At 40.4% G+C, this 22949-nt stretch overlaps 2 protein-coding genes across 2 annotated transcripts; one reads left to right on the forward strand and one right to left on the reverse strand.

The window, feature by feature from the left end:
• On the forward strand, window positions 1–10131 carry CHRNA3 (cholinergic receptor nicotinic alpha 3 subunit). The gene is made up of 6 exons (XM_087704031.1): window positions 1–260; window positions 4759–4898; window positions 5120–5164; window positions 6786–6895; window positions 7882–8899; window positions 9883–10131. The coding sequence occupies exons 1-6, from the start codon at window positions 209–211 to the stop codon at window positions 10009–10011; spliced, it is 1494 nt and encodes a 497-aa protein (XP_087560157.1). The 5' UTR covers window positions 1–208; the 3' UTR covers window positions 10012–10131.
• Window positions 10132–13148: 3017 nt separating this feature from the next.
• CHRNA5 (cholinergic receptor nicotinic alpha 5 subunit) lies at window positions 13149–22774 on the reverse strand. Its single transcript, XM_014058531.2, has 6 exons — window positions 22619–22774; window positions 18183–18334; window positions 17300–17344; window positions 16542–16651; window positions 14989–15823; window positions 13149–13740 (listed from the first exon to the last, which is right to left on the reverse strand). Exons 1-6 carry the CDS (start codon window positions 22695–22697, stop codon window positions 13579–13581), a joined length of 1383 nt encoding a protein of 460 aa, XP_013914006.2. The 5' UTR covers window positions 22698–22774; the 3' UTR covers window positions 13149–13578.
• Window positions 22775–22949: the final 175 nt, after the last annotated feature.

Genomic DNA, 22949 nt, shown 5'->3' on the forward strand with positions numbered 1-22949 from the left:
GGCAGGGCTGTCGTTACAGAGAAAGAGAGAAGAAGGAGCGGGCAAACCCTGGTTCCCCCAGTGCTGATGCTTGTCCGTTTCTAATGAGTGCCTCCCTCCGAGTTCAGCCTTCCTTCCTTCCCTTTTTAAAATCCCCGGCGGGTAAAAATGCCACCCACTGACTCTGTTTCCAGAAGGGTTTGTGGCTGAGTGGCAAATCCAGAACGCCATGGCGAGGCGGGCTGGCATGCTGATGGCACTGCTTTTCTTCTTCTTGAAAGGTGAGTGCGATTTCTAGCATTGTCTTCTTTGTGCGGTTCGGGTTGAGGGCGAACAGGAGATGGAAATAAAAACCTTCACAAGGGCTTAGAGATACCTTTTAAATAATCGGTGTTGTAATATGCGGTGTTTCTCCCTTCCCTTTGTCTTGAGTTTACAGTTCTTGCAAATGTTTAGGGACTGCCTTTGTGCATTGGAATGGTTATAGCATGGAGAGAGCCGTTTCGGCTAAGCCTTAAATTTCAGCAACAATATGTTTGTTAGGAAGTCCAATTGGATAAAGTAATTGCAGGGAACAGTGCGTGTTCAAATAAACTCAACAGGTAAACTGGCTGGGTAAAGAAATTCTCCCTTTTTTTATAACATTGTAATCTGGTAATTTGCCTTTTTTTAATAAAAAAAATAATCATATCTGGATTTCTCTACTCACTGGATGGAGCCGAGAGAGCGTTTCTACCTGGCCACTAAAAGCTGAGCTCCATCCAGTGGGTAAAGAAATAGAGATATGATAAAACAAGGCAAATATGAAGAAGCGTTTTGTGTCAAAGGCAATTCTTCATATTCACAAGAGTCCCTGGAAGCTATTAGTAATCTTTAAATTGAAATTCTATGCATCCGAGAAAGAAACTATTTTGCCTCTTAAGTGGGGTTGTCTTTGGAGAATTTACACACACACACACACACATTTTAATACCTTTTCAACCAAGAGAACCTTGCAACTTTCTTTTTTCCAAGTAAGATAAAAAATGTAAACGTTCATGGAATTCAAATGTCTGAAAGAGGACCGCTCAGTTATCAGTAACATATAACATTAAGGATAAGTTAAATACATTATTTTTAAAGCATTTAAATAATGGTTATTTCTCCCCCCCCCTTTCATCCTAGCCACTGTTAGGTATTCAACTTTATCCAAATAAATATAAGTGGCTATTTTTTATATTTCTAGTTTAAGTATTAGCTGTTGAGAAAGAGCTGCTTCCATTTTTCCCAACACTGCTTTTCAAATTTAAAAAAAATTGAGCTCTTTAAAAGTTTCTGAAAATTCCATTCACCTGAAACAATTCTTTTCTAATCTGGCTTAGTTAAGAAAACTCAACATTGCTACACACAGAAGGCCTGGGAATATCTAATAAAATTGACTTTTGCTGCTTAAATTATTGTGGACCAGAGAGAATGTGCTATTAGAAGCCCAAATAAGCATAGTCGAATGTAGACTCAAAAGAAATCAAATATATTATGGTCATAGACCAGTATAAGAAGGGTGGAATAAAAATAGTAATTTTAAAGGCTAAAACAATATTTAGGAATGATATTGATCCTAAGATTAATACTTAACATATGAAGAACAGTTGCAGGAACTGGGTATGTCTACTTTAATGAAAAGAAGGAGATGGGGAGACATGATAGCAGTGTCCCGATATCTCAGGGGCTGCCACAAAGAAGAGGGAGTCAAGCTGTTCTCCAAAGCACCCCAGGGCAGGACAAGAAGCAATGGGTGGAAACTAATGAAGGAGAGAAGCAACTTAGAACTGAGGATAAATTTCCTGACAGTTAGAACAATTAATCAGCGGAACAACTTTCCTCCAGAAGTTGTGAATGCTCCAACACCGGAAGTTTTTAAGAAGAAATTGGATACCCATTTGCCTGAAGTGGTGTAGGGTTTCCTGCCTAAGCAGGGGGTTGGACTGGATTGGATTGGATTTATTACATTTATATGCCGCCCTTTTCCCCGAAGGGGACTCAGGGCAGCTCACAATTCAAGTCAGGGAAGGGGGTACAGACAGGGGATAAAAAAGACGGAACATAACAATACACAATTTAAAAGCACACAACAGCCATACCATTCGAGGAGGGGGGCAAAAGCTCTTTAGCCCCAGGCCTGTCGGAACAGCCAGGTTTTAAGGACTTTGCGGAGGGCTGGAAGATCTCCAATGTCCCTTGCAATTCTGTTATTTTATATTCTAATTCTGTTATTTTATATTTGAACCTTGAGATTTGAGAATCCTCTTTCTCTGGCCAAACTGGGTTGAAAATATTTCTAGGTGCCTGATGAAAGGACTTTTAAGTTTGTTTCGACTCTTGGAAACAACCAAATGCTTCTAAGACTGTGTAAGCACCCTGTTGATTTGATGAAAAAATGGCAAAACCTCAACAAACGCCAAGTTTCAGAAATGTCAGCAGCCAAAACTTCAGTCATAACGTATAAGTCTTAAATCATAAGTTACAAGCCTTCGGTATAATTATAATTAGTTTCTCCTTGAAACTAACCAAGGAGAGAAGCAACCTGAAATTAAGGAGAAATTTCTTAACAGTGAAAACAATTAACCAGTGGAACAGCCTGCCTCCAGCAGCTGTGGGTCACTGGAAGTTTTTAAAGAAAAGACTGGACAGTCACTTGTCTGGAATGGAAGAGGGTGATTGAGCAGGGGGTTGGACTAGAAGACCTCCAAGGTCCCTTCCAGCTCAATTCTGAATCTGAATAACGTATTTGCTCATGCAAACGTCCTCAGAGAGGAACAGGGGAAGTTGCTTGAGATGAAAACACATTCCCCACCAGTCCACCAATTCAAATTCTTCAGGATTTCAGACTTGTCCGGGCCAGTTTTCTCTAGAATCTTTTGAAGCAAGGAGGAGCTGAAGTCCTCTATAAGAACTTTTCAATTCCTACTTTCTAAAAACAACTTCCCCCTTCCAGAACAGCATTTTATCCAACATACACAGTTTGGCGTATGTCAGCAAACAATGCCTCCTCTTTCCATCTTGACAGTGGTACTAAGAGGAACATTTCCTGCTTCTTCGTTTTTTCCTTCTTTCTACCCTAGATTTCTCCCCCGCTCCCCTCAATTTCTTCCAGTTATAACCTTCCCAAACTCAGCTTGCAAGAGTATTTTGATTCAGACTTGGGTGTGGTATAAGGACAACTACTAAATATTTCAATATGTATTAATGCACATTTTAGCAGCTCTCTCTTTTTTATCTATATCGTTTCTTTCTCTCTCTCATCTTTATCATCTCTCTATATCTATCTGTATTATCTTTATCCATTTATTATCTTGATCTATATCATCTATCTATATCTATCTATCTATCTATCTATCTATCTATCTATCTATCTATCTATCTATCTATCTATAGATCCATCATCTATCATCTATCTATCTATCTATCTATCTATCTATCTATCTATCTATCTATCTATCTATCTATCTGCAATTCTGATGAAGTCTGAATCATTTCGTGGATTATCTGCTAGAGAAAATGTACATAAAGGCACAGATGTTTAACCTATCAGCAGCAAACGACCGGTTCATCTCTGGTTATGTTCCACATATGATAAAGCTAGCGAGGGCCTTCTATTGATAAAAGCATGCATAATGCAAAATGTGTTATTGTAATGAATTTATATTTTTTTTGAAACAAAGCAAGCACTATTCACGCAAGGGAAAAAAAATATAATACTAGATATAAATGAATCAAATATAGATTTGTGCCATTTAAAATGCAGGCCATTTACCTAACACAAAACAAGTCCCTTTTGCCAAATTAGCCTGTTTTTTTTGTTCAGGATTTGTTTGTTTGTTTAATTAGATTGCTTCCCCACCCCCCAAAGTTTTATTTTACCAGGGAGAGCAAAAAGAAAAACACTTCTCGGCCCACGACAGCAGGCCCACATTAATTCCATCTCTCAAACGCACATTGCAAATGGTGCTTTCAGTGCCTGCCACATCAACATTAAGGAAATTAAATTGGAGCGCTCCCTCCTTCTGCGTAATTGGAGGAAGCCAGCTGCTCTCAGTCTACAATAGCCAAAAATCAAGAGAGGATCAAGAGCACTTTTTCAGGCGCACACACACGCACACACACACACAATTTATTAAAAGGCAGCAGTTTTGGGAGGAACCACGCCTCACTTCAGCCATTCCATGCATCTGATGAAGAGAGCGGTAGGTCGCTGAAGTTGATCTCATTGGATAAAATCTATTAGTCTGAAAAGATGCCATTGGATTTATTTGTTTCTTTGTTTGTCAAACATGTGCAAAATGACAGGTATGATCTAAGCACAGTTCACAAAATTGTCTGCTACAATGTCCTTACGACTTCTTTGACTTCAACCTTAATAACACTCAGGCAAACAATCGATACAAACTCTTCAAACCTCTTCAAACTCGATTGCAGAAAATATGACTTCAACAACAGACTCCCTTGTTACATCCTCAAACCCCCACAGCTTCAACCTTTAACTGTTTACCGCGGACCTCACCCCTTTCCTAAGAGGTCGATAAAAGGGGCTGTGCATAAATGCACCAGCGTGCCTACCATCCCTGTCCTACCGTCCCCATCTATTTGTACTCATATCTTTTGTTCATATCCTTGTTTATACCTGTACATATTTGGCAAACTAATAAATGCAGATACAAATAGAATTGCTTCTTAGATCGCCCAAAAGAGCAGAAATCTCAGATCCGTACAAGGGAAAATTGTGGTGTGTTTTTTTTCAAGGTATGTTTTGTTCTGATGATGAACACCGGCTTTATAAGGAATTGTTTGCCAATTATAACAAAATCATCAGGCCTGTTGAAAATGTGTCCGATCCTGTTATGGTTTGGTTCGAAGTGTCTTTATCTCAGCTGGTCAAAGTGGTGAGTAACTGGAGACCCTTTTCTTTTATTTATCTCAAAACTTTAATCTGGTTAAGCATCCTGAGTATCTCCCCCCACCCCGCAGTTTAATCAATAAGTGCAATTTCCCACAGTGTCTCATTCAAGTACTAATGGTTGGCTGTTTTAGATCAGATGCTCAGCCGAGCTTTATATAATTCAGGTTTTTAAATACAGTACATGGTTTTTTTTCCCCCACTCAGGATGAAGTGAACCAGATTATGGAGACTAATTTATGGCTGAAGCATGTAAGTAATAAATAAGAAAATAAGATTTTGTATAAAAAGAATATGAGAGAGAAGAAAAGTGAAATGTGGTTTTAGAAAGACTTTCAACTTTTCAGGAGTTAGGATTCTTAACAATTTTTTTTTTTTGCAACGCACAATCACTTATTCAGACACGCATATCCAAACAGTCTTTAAAGTAAAAGAGTTATTCCAGATATTGATGGTTTGGGAATGAAGAATTCACAGATTTTAGAAAATGCACTTTTAATACACTGCTGACATCTAATGGTCAATATTTTTTTTGCATGTAACAAATACCAGGTAGTCCTCCACTTAGTCTTAGGACTACAGTAGCGGGCAGGAAATTTGTCATTAAGCAGTCACAATAAGTCATTAAGTGAAGCATGTCACACCCTATTTTATGACCTGGCTCATTGGGGAATTCTGGGCGTTGAAATCTGTAGGTCTTAAATTTGCCAACTTTACATACCCCTGGAAACTTTTAAGACTTTTAATTCCCAGAATTCCCCAACTGGCTGTAGAATTCTGGGTTTTGAAGTCCACAAGTCTTAAAAGTTGCCAAGTTTGGACATTCCTGCTCTAAAATGAGGGTCTCCTTTGTCTTTGGTTAAGACAAGAGGTTGCTTGCATTACACTTTTGGAGAGAAAAATCACAACACGCTCACCTTTGCTTGGAAGGTTGAGTCAGTTTGCAGCAGGCGGTAGAAAAGGAAAGTTGCAGATGAGTTGCTTGGGGTTCAAGAGACAGCCCCTCTCTCTATCAAACATTCAGGGAAGGCAGAAAGACTACAAGGTAGAGAGAGAGAGAAAGAGAGAGGTGTTCACAATTAGATGCACTTTTTTTAAAAAAGGCCTGCCTAGTCCCTATTTTAGGTGTACTAACTAATTCTCTTCCTAAACTGCTAAACTCTTAATGAATTGTTGCAAGCTTATTTGTACTGTTTTTCCCCCCTCTTCTTCTTCTTCTTTTCTTTTTGGAAGCAGATGAACGCTGCTTTCTGAAGTGGTATCCAGGGCAGGGGGTGGATATAATTTGCAAGGAGAAATCCCAGTGTGGTTGGCCCAGTTTCTCTCTGCAGCAACTTGCAGAAATGCTACGGCCTGTAAAAAGCAAAAAAAAAACCAAGCTCTCTATCTGCCTTTAGCCTGGGGATTTTTTTTTTCTTCCAAAAGTCTACTGCCTGGCTTTTTGCCAGCTCAGCTTTTATAGTCTTAAAACTGGGGCTGCGGGATCCTGGGAGTTGAAGTCCACACGTCTTAAAATGTGTCTAGCTAGCAAGAGTGTTTCCTCAAGCCCGAGCTTGAAGACCTGTGGACTTCAACTCCCAGAATTCCCCCAGCCAGCCGTGTCTTTGGTTATCAAGTACCTGAATTATAATCATGCAAGGGTTGGGGTTAGTGAACCATTGTTTAACTTTGAGGATCGGTTGTAAGGCACTTTTTCCAGGTCAGTTGTGACTTCAAACCATTGTTAAACGAATGGTCGTAAGACAAGGACTATTTATAGGAAGCTTGCTTGTTTTTAAGGTGCTGTAAAGCTCTTCTCTCTTAAGGATTAGTGTTTTGGATGAAATGGGTGCACTTGGGGAAAAAAATCTCAAGTTTTTTTTTCTTTGGCCAGATTTGGAATGATTACAAACTCAAGTGGGATCCAGAGAAGTACGGTGGCGTCCAGTATGTCCGAGTGCCATCAAATAAGATCTGGAAACCTGACATCATGTTATATAACAAGTAAGATTACGGAATTAGACCTCTTCTTAAATTTTCTTCCCTGTAATGTACCTAAGCGCTAATGTTACTATCCCAGAGAGATGATTGCAAAAACTTCCAAGCAAAATACGCCAGAGTACTTGGGTAAATCTCACTATTAGTCTTCGTGGATCTTTCCCAAGAAATACCTGATATTTCATGAGTGTTTTCTCTCTCTCATTCTGTGTTTGTGTGTGTGAGAGAGAGGGGCGGGAGAAAGGGGGGAGAGAAAGAAAAAAGAAAGAGGGAGGAGAGGAGAGGAAGAAAGAAGACAGAGAGGAAAAAAGGAAAGAAAGAGAGAGAGAGAGAGAGAGAAAGGGGGAAAGGGGGGGGAGAAAGAAAAAAGAAAGAGGGAGGAGAGGAGAGGAAAAAAGAGGACAGAGAAGAAAAAAGGAAAGAGAGAGAGAGAGAGAAAGGGGGGAGAAAGGGGGAAAGAAAAAAGAAAGAGGGAGGAGAGGAAAAAAGAGGACAGAGAGGAAAAAAGGAGAGAGAGAGAGAGAAAGGGGGGAGAGAAAGGGGGGAGAGAAAGAAAAAAGAAAGAGGGAGGAGAGGAGAGGAAGAAAGACAGAGAGGAAAAAAGGAAAGAAAGAGAGAGAGAGAGAGAGAGAGAGAGAGGGAGGAGGAGGAGAGGCATGGCTGAATTGCATGAGTAGCATATTCCCAATCACCAGATAGGCAATGATAGGCATGACTCCTGCAGTCAACCAACTTTTGAGAGCCCTCTTCTGTGCTGCCCAGCATTGACCCAAAGGTGCTGTCAGAACTGAAGAAGCTTCTTGGATGAAAACCTCTTCAAGGAAAAACAGAGCCCAGTTGAACTTTTGGAACAATTATGGTGACTGAGAATCTCCTCCTTTCCCCCCATCTACGTTCTGCCAAGATAGTTTGCTCAGTCAACTTTGATAACTTGATCCCAACTGCCAGAACCTATTCGATGCTCAACCCGTTATCTCAATTGTGTTTGACAGTGCGATCGGAGACTTCCAGGTGGACGACAAAACGAAAGCCTTGCTCAATTACACGGGGAACGTCACGTGGATGCCTCCGGCCATCTTTAAGAGCTCCTGCAAAATAGACGTGACCTACTTCCCCTTCGACTACCAGAACTGCACCATGAAATTTGGCTCTTGGACCTACGACAAAGCGCAGATCGACTTGGTGCTCGTCGGTTCCGCCATGAACCTGAAGGACTACTGGGAAAGCGGGGAGTGGGCCATTATCAAAGCCCCCGGCTACAAGCACGACATGAAGTACAACTGCTGCGAAGCCATCTACCCGGATATCACCTACTCCTTGTACATGAGACGCTTGCCCTTGTTTTACACCATCAACCTGATCATCCCGTGCCTCCTGATTTCCTTCTTGACGGTCTTGGTGTTCTACCTTCCGTCGGACTGTGGCGAGAAAGTTACTCTGTGCATATCGGTCCTCTTATCCCTGACGGTTTTCCTCCTGGTCATAACGGAGACCATCCCCTCCACGTCGCTGGTCATCCCGTTGATTGGCGAGTACCTCCTCTTCACCATGTTGTTCGTCACTCTGTCCATCATCATCACCGTCTTCGTACTTAACGTCCACTACAGAACTCCCAGGACGCACACCATGCCGGATTGGGTGAAGGTGGTTTTCCTCCGATTTCTGCCCCGCGTCATGTTCATGACGCGGCCCCCCAGCAACGAAGACGAGGGCAGACCCGAGAAAGGGAAGGCTTCTTCCCATGTAGAGCTGGCGCCTTTGAACCTCATCCAGGTACCCGACAGCAGGTACTGTCAAGACTGCTTCTTGTGCCAAGGGTTTACACACATGTGCTGCCTGCACGCGCATAGAACACACTCAAAGCCCACAGGCAACCTGACGCAGAGCTCCAGTTCTGAGTCTATGGATGCATTGTTTCCATCTCCGCTTATATCGCCAGAAATGAGAGACGTGATGGACAGCATCAAATACATCGCTGAAAACATGAAACTACAGAATAGAGCCAAGGAGGTATGGATGTCTTTTAATTTCCACTTCACACAACGTACTTGATGAGGCCTCTTGCTAGTAAGGCGATACTGTCCATCAGGGGTGACCAACTGTGGCCACTTTTAAGACTTGTGGATTTCAACTCCCAGAATTCCTCAAGTCAAGCTTGGCTGAGGAATTCTGGGAGTTGAAGTCCACAAGTTGGGTAACTTTGGCGTCAGCTAATAGCTCTGCAACGTCCACATTTTGGTCACTTCCTGACCACACGCAAGTAACATCTGCTCAGATCGACCAAGGTCTTGTGTGGTCTCAGGCCATGTCTACTTTCTGCCAGGTGCCTGTGGAAGCATCCAAGAACGGAGGAACTTCTTAGCTCTTCTGCAGGCAATAAAGAGGTGCAATTTGTGACTTGCAAGATGAAAAGGTCACAGTGCTTAAGACGTAGAAACCAATATAAAAAAATACACACTTTTTTTTAAGAACGATAGGAAAGAGATTTTTTTTTCCCCCCAAGGGGAAATAGGGAAGTCACCTATTCGCCAAACCTTGTGAACAAGAGATCAAGTTAGTTTCCGGTCACCTGAATATTTATTTGGAAGCAGAGAGGAGTATTTTTTTGCAAATTACCTTCCATGGCAACAGGTTCATCAGTAATTTTAATGCCTTCCCATTTCCACGGAATAGTTTACGTTCCCATATTTAACAAGCGCATCCTCAGGCTTAAAAAGATAACCGAAATTAGGCAAGGAAGAAAGTCAGGAGCCAAAGACTTATTTTTCATTTAAGTCCCCCTCTCCCCCCAGTTAGTTTCAAGTATAGATTTGAGACAGAAGACCTGAGGGTCTGCCTTTTGAAGATGTTCAACCACAGGCCTAGTTTTGAAACTATTTATTGCACTCTCTGCAAAGACAACTGTAACAATCAACGGCTTTCAAATATGCATAGCAGGCGCACAAAATAGATTATTAGAAAATTGATGTCATTTTCCTGCTTATTTCTTCCAGACTCAAGATGACTGGAAATATGTTGCCATGGTAATTGATCGGATTTTCCTGTGGGTATTTATTCTCGTGTGTATTTTGGGGACAGCGGGATTGTTCCTGCAACCACTGCTGATCAGAGATGAAGTTTAAACAAGGTGACACAGCAAAAAATGACTTTTTTTTCTCTCCTTCTGGGGTGTCTAAACACATTACACTGATGTTGAACTACTTATTTCTGCTTCTTTGAGTACCAAAATAAAGATACTGAAGGACATATAGAAAACAACTGATGTTGTATTATTCTGAGGTATTGTATAAGACCAAAGGATTTTTATGTCTAGGTTTTTCCATTTTTTGAGAGTGAGAGAGAATTTTTATGGTTGTCAGATTAAGCCTTAAAATAGCACTAATTTATTCTGCAGAAGTTTGTAAAATGAGAGTCAAGATCGTCTCATTAATACAGAAATGCAGATCCCTGCAATTTTAATAAGCCAAATATTAAAATCAGATAACAATTATGTTACAAGGACTGGGGATTACAGCAGCAGCACCACTATATAAGGGAGCAGATCCAAGCTCTACTACAGACCTATCAGTTTCTTGAGGGCCTAAGCTGGAAATATTTAGCATGACTGGAAACTGAGCAATGGTGGGTTGCAGGCGGTACACCCCGGTACGGGCATACGGGAGCCTGTCTGGAGCACTGGGTACCGTTCTGGTATGGTGCGTACAGCTCCTGCACTCAGCTGAGCAGCTGGAGCATTGCAGAGGCGTCGCTGGACGTTAAGATGCATGAGGGCACTGCATTCGTTCATGTGGAGGACGCTGGGGCCCGTTGCAACTGTACTGGTTGCAGCGGGATCCGGAACCCGCCACTGAAACTGAGGTATAACTGGACTAGTACAAGCTGAACTCCAAGGATGCTCACCACAGATATACAAAATAATTTGCACAAATTAAAATTTCCTCTTCATGTGGCCTTTTTTCAGACTTGCAAACCAAACTGCCACAGCTACGCCAAGAGGACAAAAGGAACGTATGCAGATTCTAAGAAGCTGTATTCGAAAAGGCCATTTCTTAAAAATTAGGGGTCAGCTGGAATCCACCAGATTCCCGGCTCAGCCAGAAATTCAAGAGAATTTATTTTTTAAAAATGGAGATAAAGCAGAGGAAAGGCTCCCCTTTGTGTGAGAGAGAAACAGAAGAAACCAGAGGAAGCGTATGTACATCCATAGGCTCCTTGGTGCTTTCTGACCTTGATTGTTTTCTTGCAGGCGTTTCATTACCAAACTTGGTAACATCATCCATGCTAAGAGGGAGTGGAGTTTGCTCTCATTTTAGTTGGGTAGTTAACTAAGAAAAAAAGTAAACAGCAGCCTAATTAAGGAACCAACCCACCAAGCCACTAGTATATAAAATATATTGGATTACTATCTTAGCCCTGACCCCACATTTGAACTACAAATATTCTCTTTTATCAATATATATATATATATATATCCATTTTAAATTACCGAGTCAAACTGAGGGATTTGGCCAAGGGCTTCAAAGAAATCTTTGAGAAGTAGATTAGAAGGAAAAGGGAACATTTATAAAGATTTGGAGAATTGTTTTATTAACATGGGACATTGCAGCAGACAAATGAAATTAAGATGATAGTGAGCATTGGTTTTCAGCTTCTGGTCTCAAGGAAGCTAAATCAAAGGAAAAGAACAGGAATGATTTTTCCACGAAAGGCAACAAATCTCGGCTACTTATATGAAAAAGGCTGAGAGGAAGACATGAAACCCACTAAGCAATGCAGATAAATATTAAGGAATCTTTAATTAACCCACTTTCCAAATGATGGTTTCCTAATGAAATACATTATATAATTTAAAAAGTCCCCTGGGATTTACAAACTTAACAAACAGCAAGTATCAAACACAAAGTTTAATTTATTGTCTATAATTATCATCTTTAAAGTGCATTTAGTACACTTCTAAAATCTAAAAATAAATCTGATTTTTAAAAAAATATTTTAAAAACTCCCAGCTATACACAAAATACAACTATAATGATGAATATCCCAGCTCATATCACCGCAAACATTCATTTCGGAACTGTTGTGTAATTGACACAAAAGGTTTCCAACTGTATACCATCTCTCTAAAAGTGTGTTTAGATTATATTATCTACCTTTGCTGTAGCATATTGTTCATTCTATGATTTGATTGTTCATTTCGAAGAAAGGAATAATGAATGGCTTCTGTAAGGCTACGAAGAAAACTGCATGAGAGTCGAGCCGCATGGGAGGGTGTCTTTATTTTCTTACGTTCACAGAAATTCGTAGCAGGCTTCAGCTACTTTGGTTAGAATTAGAATAGAGCTAGGAGGGACCTTGGAGGTCTTCTAGTCCAGCCCCCTCTGCTCAAGCAGGAGATCCTATACCATTTCAGACAAGAGATTGTCCAATCTCTTCTTAAAAACCTCCAATGATGGATAGCACCCACAATTTCTGGTGGCAAGCTGTTCCACTGGTTAATTGTCCTCACTGTTATTGTGTTATCGCAACACACAAAAAAAATTGGGATTATTTAGAAGGGAAATTGCATTAGGAAGTCGAAAACACTCCCATGGTGTACTTGCATATTTCACAACTTTCTGTGCCGCCTTACACTTTTCAGCCTTCCCACTCCATCCAGTTCTTTGGAAAACTGAGCTTAATTCTGCGTGACAGTTTGGGAATCAAATGCTAAGTGTAAGAGACGGAGAGGCCTCATCTGCTACAAGGATTACTCACGCGTCACATGAGCGGGCTAAAAAAAATCTAAAACGTTCTGTATTCCTTGGTAGAGGCAATGCGGAAGACCGTTGTATTTTGAGTTTAGCGGCATAATTTGATTTCTCCTTCACATTTATTTGTTGAGCGTACGGCATAAAATGCATGGATGGCAGCAGTAAAGGTGTACGGAAATAACACATAACAACATTACACACGTAAGATGGAGATTCGTAGTCAATTTTGTTAAGAGATTCAAGAAGAGATTCCTTTACGTTAGTCTAAGGAGTGTCCAAGCTTTGCTAATTTAAGACCCGTGGACTTCAACTCCCAGAATTCCCCAGTCAGCTGGATGGGGAATTCCAGGAATTGAAGTTCAGTCTTAAAGTTGCCAAGGTTGGACAGCCCTGGTCTAGAAGTTCAGAGCTCATTCTGAGCTAATGTGCTTTTTAAAAAACCTTCGTTTTTTTGCGAAGAGGAGCTGTGAAATCTTCCCATTGTGCAAAGGTTTTTTTTTTCCCCATCTGTGAAAACCTCAGTTTCAAAACTTTAAAAAAATCTCTTTATTCCTTGTTGTGCTCATTGTCTCTGGATCCAGAAGAACCAATTGCCTGGGCATATGACCCCTTGCCCTGATCCCTGACAAAACTTCTCCGCATCCACTGCTGCAGCAGTTTCAATGATGTGCATACTAGACACCTTAAATGTTAAAGTGTCGTGTTAATACTTTTTGTTATATAAATAATCTTAAGAATGCTGATGGCATCCAGATAGGCTATAATTAAGAGGGGGGGGGGGAATCCATCTTACAATTTTCCTGGTTAAACATCACCATTAATTTCCCCCTCCCAATTGCATTCTCAGACATTTCATTATTAGTTTAGAAAGTACTTAAAATATATCTAGGAATTCGCATGTCTAGAAACACTGCTGGAATTCTGCCCCTATTCACTCACTTATTTATTAACAATCCCTGCATGGAGTGGTACTATTTTGCTTGCCCATTTATGAATTGCAGGAAGAAACAAGGCCAGGGACCCAGTAACCGCAACCAGAAAGAACAGCCAAAGGAACACGCGGTCAAGCACCTGAGCTATAAACTTCCAGTCATCCACAACCTAAAAAAAAAGAAGAAAAAAAAGTCAGTAACTTTCCTTAAGCATTTGGTTCTATCTTGAGTTTAATTCCCTAGAAAATAACAAAGTAGGCAGAGGCAACAAAAGTCACAGAATAATAAATAGAAAGGATACAAATCAGAAATATATAAACCATTGTTATAATAGGTATTCCCTATTGTAGAGTTTACTTATTACTCAATAGTATAAATTACTGAAACTGAATTTTATCATGGAATTTAAAAAACCCAGTCCGTTTAAAAATACTTGTGCTTGTTAAGGCTTGAATCATATTTTTTTAAATATAAACTAGGGAAAAATGGATTACAGACAAATATGAGTCACTGTAAGAGATAGAAATCATTTCTCTTATTTTTTTTAGCATGCTATTGATCCAAAATCCTCACTATCTTGATCCAAAACAATAGACCAAATTATTCATATGATACCCATCACTCAAACGATAGTAAGATATGATAAAAACTATTCAATGGTTTAGATATTGCGACGTTGCTACTGAAAGAATGGTTTCCATCAACAGAACTAAGATTTCCTTTTCTCTCAAAGACATCCAAAACCAGTACAGCATCTGAAATCAACCAAATAATTAAGGTTCTTTCTTCCTGTAGCTCAGGGTTGAACTGTGGATTCCTTGATGTTCTCTGAGTTTGGTTGTTTTCTTACAGACATTTCATGGCCCAGCTAGGTTACATCATCAATATGAGATTATCACTGTCAACATCATTAGAGCACTGATGATGCTATCTAGTTGGGTTATGAAATGTCCGCAAGCAAACAACCAAGCTCATAAAGCACCAAGGGCTCAAGATTAAGGTTCTACTGCCTAACCTCATGTATTACTGTATTTTTCAGACTATAAGACGCACCAAGATTTCAAAGCGGAAAATAAGGGTAAAAAAGGTTTTTGTCCTCCCTGGCTCCCAGAAGCATTCTGCAGGCCTCCCAAACCCTCTGTGCATCCCACTTTTGTGAAAAACTAGCCCATTTTTGGCCTCCCAAACCCCCAGGAACACTCTGCAGGCCTCCCAAACCCTCTGTGTGCCCTGTTTTTGCAGAAAACGGGATGCAAGGGGTGGGGTTTCAGGAGGCCAAAAAATGGCCGTATTCGGTGTATAAGACGCATTGACATTTCCACCTTCTTTTTTTTGGGGGGGGGGGGTGAGTCTTACACTCCAAAAAGTACGGTATGTTCAACTCAGCCATTGAGTGCAACACAACTAGAATACACACCTCATGTACTTTGTTCTCTTTGACAATGTGTCTTATAATGTACCGGACAGAATTTAAGGCTGCTTCCAAAGTATTCCTAGATTCCTCGGATCCCTGGGTGCCCGTAGTCTCTTCTTCCTTTGGCACCGAGTACCTATCGACGTGACTTCTCATGCAAAGTAGTTTGGGAAGCTTGTGGAGGAATATTTTGCGGACCCACGGCGCCATCGCGTTGTGCGTCGACGAGGATCGATGATGAACGTTAATAGCAAAGACAGTGATGACTATAGACAGCGTCACAAAAATCATGGTGAAGACCAAGTACTCGCCAATCAGAGGAATGACTTTAGAAGAAGAGGGAATGATTTCTTCTATGACTAGAAGGAAGACGGTGAGCGAGACCAGGACGGAAGTGCAGAGGGAGATTTTCTCCCCTTCATAGGCGGGAAGATAGAAGACGAGGATGGTTAAGAAAGATAGCCCTATGCATGGAACAATGAGGAATAGAGTGTAAAAGAGAGGCAAGCGCCTAATTATAAACGAGTAGGTAATAAAGGGGTACCAGCAGCTTCCATCAGTTCTGTTCCTTCTGATACCCGTTGCCGTTACTATTTCCCATTCTCCATTATCAAAGAAATCTCTTTTGTCTACTTCTTCATCCACAAGGATTATATCCACCTGAGAACCATCGTATGTCCACGAGCCAAACTTCATGGAGCAGTTCTGGAGGTCAAATGGAAAATAAGTGACGTCAATGGTGCAAGAGCTTTTAAAGTTTGCAGGTGGGGTCCAAACAATAGTGCCATCGTGCTTCACTATGGCCTTTGTAGACGTCCCTTCAAAATGACCATCTGCACTGAAAGAATATCAGCAAAGGGTTACAAAAGGTGGAAAGATATTGTTTTTCCACAAAAAGCTATAGTAAGTGTACTTTTTTCCCAGGGTAAAATTATTTTGAAATTGTATATAATCCTTTACAGACATAAAAATTGAGTTAATGTAGATGTCCCCTGTAGGGCACCCTCCGGCCACGATTCAAAGAATTAATTTAATGAATTGATGAAATGAATAGGAGCTAATGAGTAAGTAAAATCAGGATTTTGAATGATCCTCTTTTGAAAGGAATGGATGGAATCTTTTTTGCAGGCACGCCCGCCCTTCTATAAAAACTTTCTCCTTCAACAGGTAAAAAAATAAAACTGTTTCTTAATGAGGTGCTGCACTTCTTAACATGATGAGATCCTCAAATGAGGACCCAATTATCTTCTACCAGTGCTCCGAATGCAGTCTCTGGGGAATAGGCTCAGCATCTTTTCTGATGCTTCTTGTTCATTTTTTCCAGAAGGACAAGTAGTGTACAAGTGAAAGTATTATATTAATGGGAATGCTCCTGGTTCTTCCTTCTGGGTAAGAACTCTCTGCAATCCTATGAGTCTTCTTCCTTGGGAGATTGAACCCTTTTATTTCATTATCCATCCAGGTCTTTTTAGCCTGGTTTTTCTTACACTCTCCTGGGCCCAAGTCTATATGGTCGATCTGCCCTTTTAATATATTTTAAAAAGTGAAATGCTTACTTATCATATAGAACAATGTCTGGAATCCATAGTGAAGCTGAAGGGACACGGATAGATGTTATTCCAGCATAGTCCTTGGGATCCCACATCAGCTTCACATCAACCCATTCCTGCAAAAGAATAGAGACTTTTTTTCTTCAATTTTATCTTGAACTTGAAACAGCCCACAAAGCAACAATTGAAACGTTTACTATGTTACTATTAAAGTTGCTACTTTGCTTCAAAAACATATTTGTTTGTAGTTTTTATTTTGTTACTTTTGATAAACTTACAAGATTTATTTATTAATTATTTATTAATTAGACTTATATACCGCTTCATAGGGCTTTCAGCCCTCTCTAAGCAGTTTACAGATATATTTTTTTTAGCAAATTGAGTCAGCAAATTGCCCCCACAGTCTGGGTCCTCATTTCACCCACCTCGGAAGGATGGAAGGCTGAGTCAACCTTGAGCCAGTGAGATTTGAACCGTTGAACTGCAGATAACAGTCAGTTGAAGTGGCTTGCAGTACTGCACCCTAACCACTGCGCCACCTCGGCTCCTAAGACTCATGTTGTCTTGCAGAGGAATGTTTTCTGATTCTAATGTTTTTGGAAAACCCATTCTCGCTGTTTTGAATCCCTTGCCTATTTACTGTAAATCATTCAGGGTCGGTAGAGAATGCAGATCCCATCTTTTGATGCAACCCAAAGGCATGAATCATCAATCCACCAATATTATGAAGAGTCCCACGCATAAGATTTTCAACCGGGACTCACCTGCTTCAGCCAAACATTTGTGGTCATCAACTGGTTTTTTTCATCCTATTGGAAGAAAAATGTATTAGATATAATCAAAGGTTTTAGAAGGTGAGAGCCAGATAGCGCTTCAGCATCTGAACTGGACCTTGGCAAGACTTCTGGTAGCTTCCCCCTCCTAAACAGGTGCTTTCCAATGTGCCACCAGTCTGAACTACCAGACCCATACTTGTAGGGTTCAAACAGGCTACTTCATAGTTCTATGCCTATTCCGCAGGAATCCCCCTGGACTGGCAGCTTTTGCCTGTGAAAGCCTAGATGACGCTCAAAGGCATTTGAAGCAGGAGGTATCATACCTTGCCCTATTGTGTTTACTTAAGGTCCCTCCTAATTCCCCACTTGAGATCCCCTCCCCACTGGGATGACTGATGTCCAACAATTATGAAACAATCCAATAGTTGTAAGGCACCAAATACTCAAGAGCACCAAAAATGTTACCATTGCTATTGCTAGTAGGAATACTGGGAAACCTTTTAAGTTAGTTAAAAGACATATAATCTTTTTTGTATCTTACAGACTCAGAGGTATAAGGTGTTTTTTTTAACATTCACCTGAAGTTGTAATCCATGTTGGTAGTCTATTTATCACACTTTCACTTAATGTCCTCTGACTAATCAAAGTGGCTATTTAGGTTGCGGGTGGGAGAGAAATCCCTGTCTCCACCTGCCCTGGAATCATACTACTACTGCTATTTGCAAGTAATTTCTCCTACATCTTGAGTACAAAGTATGCTTATAATTATTAAGGGCAGATTATATTTCAGAAACATGGTAGAAATTCTACAAAACAGGCAACACACTGTATGTCTTCAGATAGTTTGAAATTTAAAATGTATCTAACATACCACATCCACCAACTGGGAAATTGCAAGACCAAATTTCACTTTGATGGTATCGTTCAAGTGCTCGACTGGACGAACCCATCGTTCATAGTCTTCAAATAAATATTTAAATAAACGGTCTTCACTTTTAGCAGTAAAAGAAGGTTCAGACGTACCTGCACAAAAGATGACAATGAAGTTTTACTTTTTTAAAACAATCCAGAGAAATTATTTAATATTTAACTCACGTAATTTGCCCTGCCACAATAGAAGTTTGCCATAAAGTTACAAAGCTACAGTTCCCTTCTGTTTCAACACAGAGGGAATAAAAGAACAGGTCGAGTAACTCTTTTATTCTACAGATTTAGCTTTTGAAATTGTCAACAAAGTTAAACTGGATGGTAATGACCACTGGAAATGTAAATCATAATAGAGAGTTGTATCTCAAAGTTATGTTTTACGGGAAGGGAGGGGAATATTATGTTTAAGTAACCAGTCCCAGAAGCCAGTGGTAAATTGAAGATGAAGAATTAAGGAGGAAAAAAGTAGAAAATATGGAACCATGCATTTCTACTTATTTATAGTTTGATTAGTCTATAGATTTATTGGCATGAATACAAATTGACAATTTATGTAAATAGATATGTAAATCAAGAAGAGCCTTCAGGCTCCATGCTATAAGTATTGTAGGCTATTAGATTTCATTTGTGATGGTATTGAACTTATGCAACAGTAATTTTCAGTATCAGCAACACTGTATCGCCCTTCTTCCACTTAAAACATTCAATATTTGCTTTTACAGCAATTGCCAACATATTTCACATAGTGTATGAAAGTTCATTTCTGGAGAACTAAAAGTGACATATTCATTGCTCTCCCTATCCTATTGAAAATATTACAAGGAGTGGAATAGGGATATTTATGTGTACAAGTGCTCCCAAAGTTAATACACTGTATTGCTTAACGTTTTGTGAGAGGAACATAAAATATTGTTACTTTTATTACATAGTACTGTATTTTTGTATCTTAAATATCACAAAACGTAGCCTGTGAGCTCATATTTTAAAATGGAACAATTCAAAGACTATTTAAAATTGTTTAATGAAGAACAAAGAAACCATTTTGAATTTCCTAGCATGTTGAATCACCCATATTTTACTTAAATACTTATTCTGGCACTTTAATGGAAAATGCTATTCTCAGACACATTAGATGATGTGCATTGATAATTAACTTCTAGGGCTATGCAAATCACTTGAAATTGCCCAGTCAACTTCTTTTGCTGCAAAAAAGAAAAAAAAGAAAGAAATACAATGGCTACACATGTGCAGAAGATAACTAGCAGCAATTCTGAAGCAACAACTCAGTGAAGAGATGTGGTTCACGCATTGCAGAACACTTCTTTTGGGAGATTTGCACAGCTCTATTTAGCAGCTACTGAAGCAGAGAAAATCCTGCCATACCTATTCTTCCACTAAAGAGGGACTTGGTACTTAAGACTATGCTTTCAGCTGATGAACCGCAAAGGTTCAAGTATAGTCATACAAAACTATTCTTTAATTCCAATGATGAAACAGTGATTCAAACTGTTTAAAAGAATAAAACTTGTTCTGATTACAGAAGATGGCTGTCCTGTTCACAAAATATGTTTCTTGATTGTTGCATTCAGAAATAATTCTATTACAATTCACCATTTGTTTAGGTTGTACTTTTAAAAATTGATTATGTGCGGGATTTGGCTCTTAGCGGGGACAAGAGAGATGGATTTTATCCAGGAGAATCTGTCCCCAACCTGGTCCTTCAGGTGCACCTATCGTGGCAGTAATTGAGTCATTAGATTAACTTTATGCCAATGAACTGTATATTTGTACAGCTAGATGTTCTCTAGCTGTACCACATATTGCTTTTTCATTTCACTTCACAATAGCTAAATCTAAAAGAAATGGTTCAAGTCAGTTTTTTTTCTATACCATCTGTCATAGAAGATTTAAGCTGGATCTATCAAAAACCCTTTTCATTACATAAAGGGGAAAGCTCTTAAAAGACGTTTTGCTAACTTGTGCTTCTCTTTTACACATCCAGTTACAAAAATAATGTCTAAACCTTCAGTCCTCCTTCAGGTCAGGTTGAAAATATCGGTCTCCCCAAGACAAAAATATGTCCCTGAAGTCTTAACCATTCAAATCTCCACCACCACCCCCCAAAACCTCTTTATCCAGTGACAGCCCTTGGTTAAAAACAGAAAACATCCTTTGCTGCTTGTTGGCCGGAGCAAACAAAATAAGCTAGAAAAGATGAAGTCGAGATGAACTCTTTCCAGGGCTCCTGAACAACTGGAAAGAGCAGCAGCTGGCAGATATCTATTTAAAGTCAGGATGGGAGAATCAAATCACAACCTCCTTTGGTTAAAAAAAATATTTTGTTCAACCTGGGCAAACCAGATTATTGCATGAGTGAATACACACTTTGCTACATCCTGCCTTCATGATGTGGGGTTTTTTTCCTTTCCTTCTCACCAATGCAGCACAATGGAGCGTAGCCAACCCCCTCCCTGCCCTTCAGTTAACCACCGCAGTTATTAATGTTTGAACCTGCACTTCTAGCTAAAGTCTTGCAGATGCAGAGGCAAAAAGTCTTTCAAAAACAGATTACAGTGTCTCTTAGGGAAGGCTGGACGGATCAGGTTGCAATTTTTGTCATCGGGATAAGGACAGTAATCCTGCAATACGACATCAGAATAAGGCTGTAATAATACACCCCACCCCCACCCCCACCCTAACCCACTTACAGAGGCATCAGCCCCATTGAAATACAATGGAAGTGGCTTTCCAAATCGAGAAGCCCAGAATGGAAGTAGGAAAAAAGCAGCCCATATATAGTTATGACACTTACAAATTTTTATTTTATTGATTTATGATGAAATTTATTTGCCGCTCCTCTCATATCCAACAACTACGCATATAGTGTGTGTGTGTAAGTCTGGATGGACAGATAGACAAAGAGAGCGAGATAGATAGATAGATAGATAGATAGATAGATAGAAAGATAGATACACATAGATAGAAAGATAGATAGATAGAGATGATTAATAGATAGATAGATAGATAGATAGATAGATAGATAGATAGGTAGGTAGGTAGGTAGGTAGGTAGGTAGGTAGGTAGATAGGATAGATATAAATGAGAGAGGAGGGATAGATAGATAGATAGATAGAAAGATAGATAGATAGAGATGATAGATAGATATAGATAGATAGAAAGAAAGATAGATACACATAGATAGAAAGATAGATAGAGATGATAGATAGATAGATAGATAGATAGATAGATAGATAGGATAGATATACATGAGAGAGGAGGGATAGATAGATAGATAGATAGATAGATAGAAAGATAGATAGAGATGATATAGATAGATAGATAGATAGATAGATAGATAGATAGATAGATAGATAGATAGATAGGTAGGTAGGTAGGTAGATAGATAGGATAGATATAAATGAGAGAGGAGGGATAGATAGATAGATAGATAGATAGATAGATAGATAGATAGATAGATAGATAGATAGATACACATAGATAGAAAGATAGATAGAGATGATAGATAGATATAGATAGAAAGAAAGAAAGATACACATAGATAGAAAGATAGATAGATGGATGGATAGATAGGACAGATAGAAAAATAGAGAAAGAAAGAACGAAAGAAAAAAAGAGAGAGGAGAGACAGATGACAGATAGATAATGGAGACTTAGAGGATACATAAATTATTAACTACTTTATAACTGTTATTGTTATTTTGGGAGGCATGACATACATAACTGAATTCATTACTAATATTCTATCTGTAACACAGTTATGCATATGCCATGCATAAACCAAGCAAGTGCACAAAGACACACACACACAAGGTATATGCCTGCAAATGATTAATCATGAATATAAATCTCTCCCCTCTATGCACACACACACCTATGGATTTGCACAATCATGCACTCTCCCCTCCCACCCCTCCCTGCAGTAATGCATTTGCATGCTCATGCACACCTGCCTCCACCCTCCCCTCCACCCCCCACCCCACCCCCCCAATCCATCTCAGGGGTACTTCTTGAGGGGAAGCAGTTTATAAATACTTTTAATACATAAATCCAACGTCTCCCCCCACCCCACACATACAACCCCTCCCCAGCCAGCCTCCTTTTAGAGTTTCTATCTCATGCAGCAGAACTCCTGCGCAATAGTTGGACCCTATTCGACCCCCCCCCAATCCCCGTCCAGCCTCTGTGACAATTAATTACTAATTATTAAGGGGGGGGGTGTTCCAGGTTGGCTGCCTGGAAACCCCGCTCCCCCCAAGTAACTGCCTTCTTTGGGCGCTCTTCATTGGGCAGGCTCGTGACGCGCATCTCGGCTCCCGGGACATTCACACGAGCGGGGGTTGACGCGTGTCTCCGCGTTACCCAGAAAACGGCCGCCGGAGGTTCCGTGACCGGCGGAGAGGAGCAGCAGGAGCAGGAGCAGCAGAGGAGCCTCGGCCATGGCCCCGCGCGGCGAAAGCGGCCGCCGGGACGCGGACGAAAGAGCGGAGCCGCTTCTCCTCAGATGCGCCTCAGCGGGGAAAGCCCGCCGGCTGCCGCTTAGCAGAGAAAACCCCGCCCCCGGGGGCGTGGCTAAGAAAGGGCGGGAAAGCCGCGAGGCCGCTCCCTCCCACAGCTGGGATTGGCCTACGGCTCCCGGCATCCTCGCAGCTCCGCTCTCAGCTGAGGGGCTGATGGGAGTTGTAGGCTCCCC

This window comes from Thamnophis sirtalis, unplaced genomic scaffold (genome assembly GCF_051295495.1).
Source record: "Thamnophis sirtalis isolate CommonGarterSnake01/CBP01778 unplaced genomic scaffold, rThaSir2_p1.2 scaffold_2, whole genome shotgun sequence".
Taxonomy (NCBI): domain Eukaryota; kingdom Metazoa; phylum Chordata; class Lepidosauria; order Squamata; family Natricidae; genus Thamnophis; species Thamnophis sirtalis.

Bases quoted from the DNA above. Each gene is read 5' to 3' on its own strand.
- CHRNA3 (XM_087704031.1), top strand. From the start codon at position 209: ATGGCGAGGCGGGCTGGCATGCTGATGGCACTGCTTTTCTTCTTCTTG. The intron at 261-4,758 runs GTGAGTGCGATT...TTTTTTTTCAAG, and splicing joins GCTTTTCTTCTTCTTGAAAG to GTATGTTTTGTTCTGATGAT. The intron at 4,899-5,119 runs GTGAGTAACTGG...TCCCCCACTCAG, and splicing joins TATCTCAGCTGGTCAAAGTG to GATGAAGTGAACCAGATTAT.
- CHRNA5 (XM_014058531.2), bottom strand. From the start codon at position 22,697: ATGGCCGAGGCTCCTCTGCTGCTCCTGCTCCTGCTGCTCCTCTCCGCC. The intron at 18,335-22,618 runs GTAACGCGGAGA...TCTTTTGTGCAG, and splicing joins CTCCGGCGGCCGTTTTCTGG to GTACGTCTGAACCTTCTTTT. The intron at 13,741-14,988 runs GTGTGTATTCTA...CTTTTTTTTTAG, and splicing joins AAGAGAACAAAGTACATGAG to GTTGTGGATGACTGGAAGTT.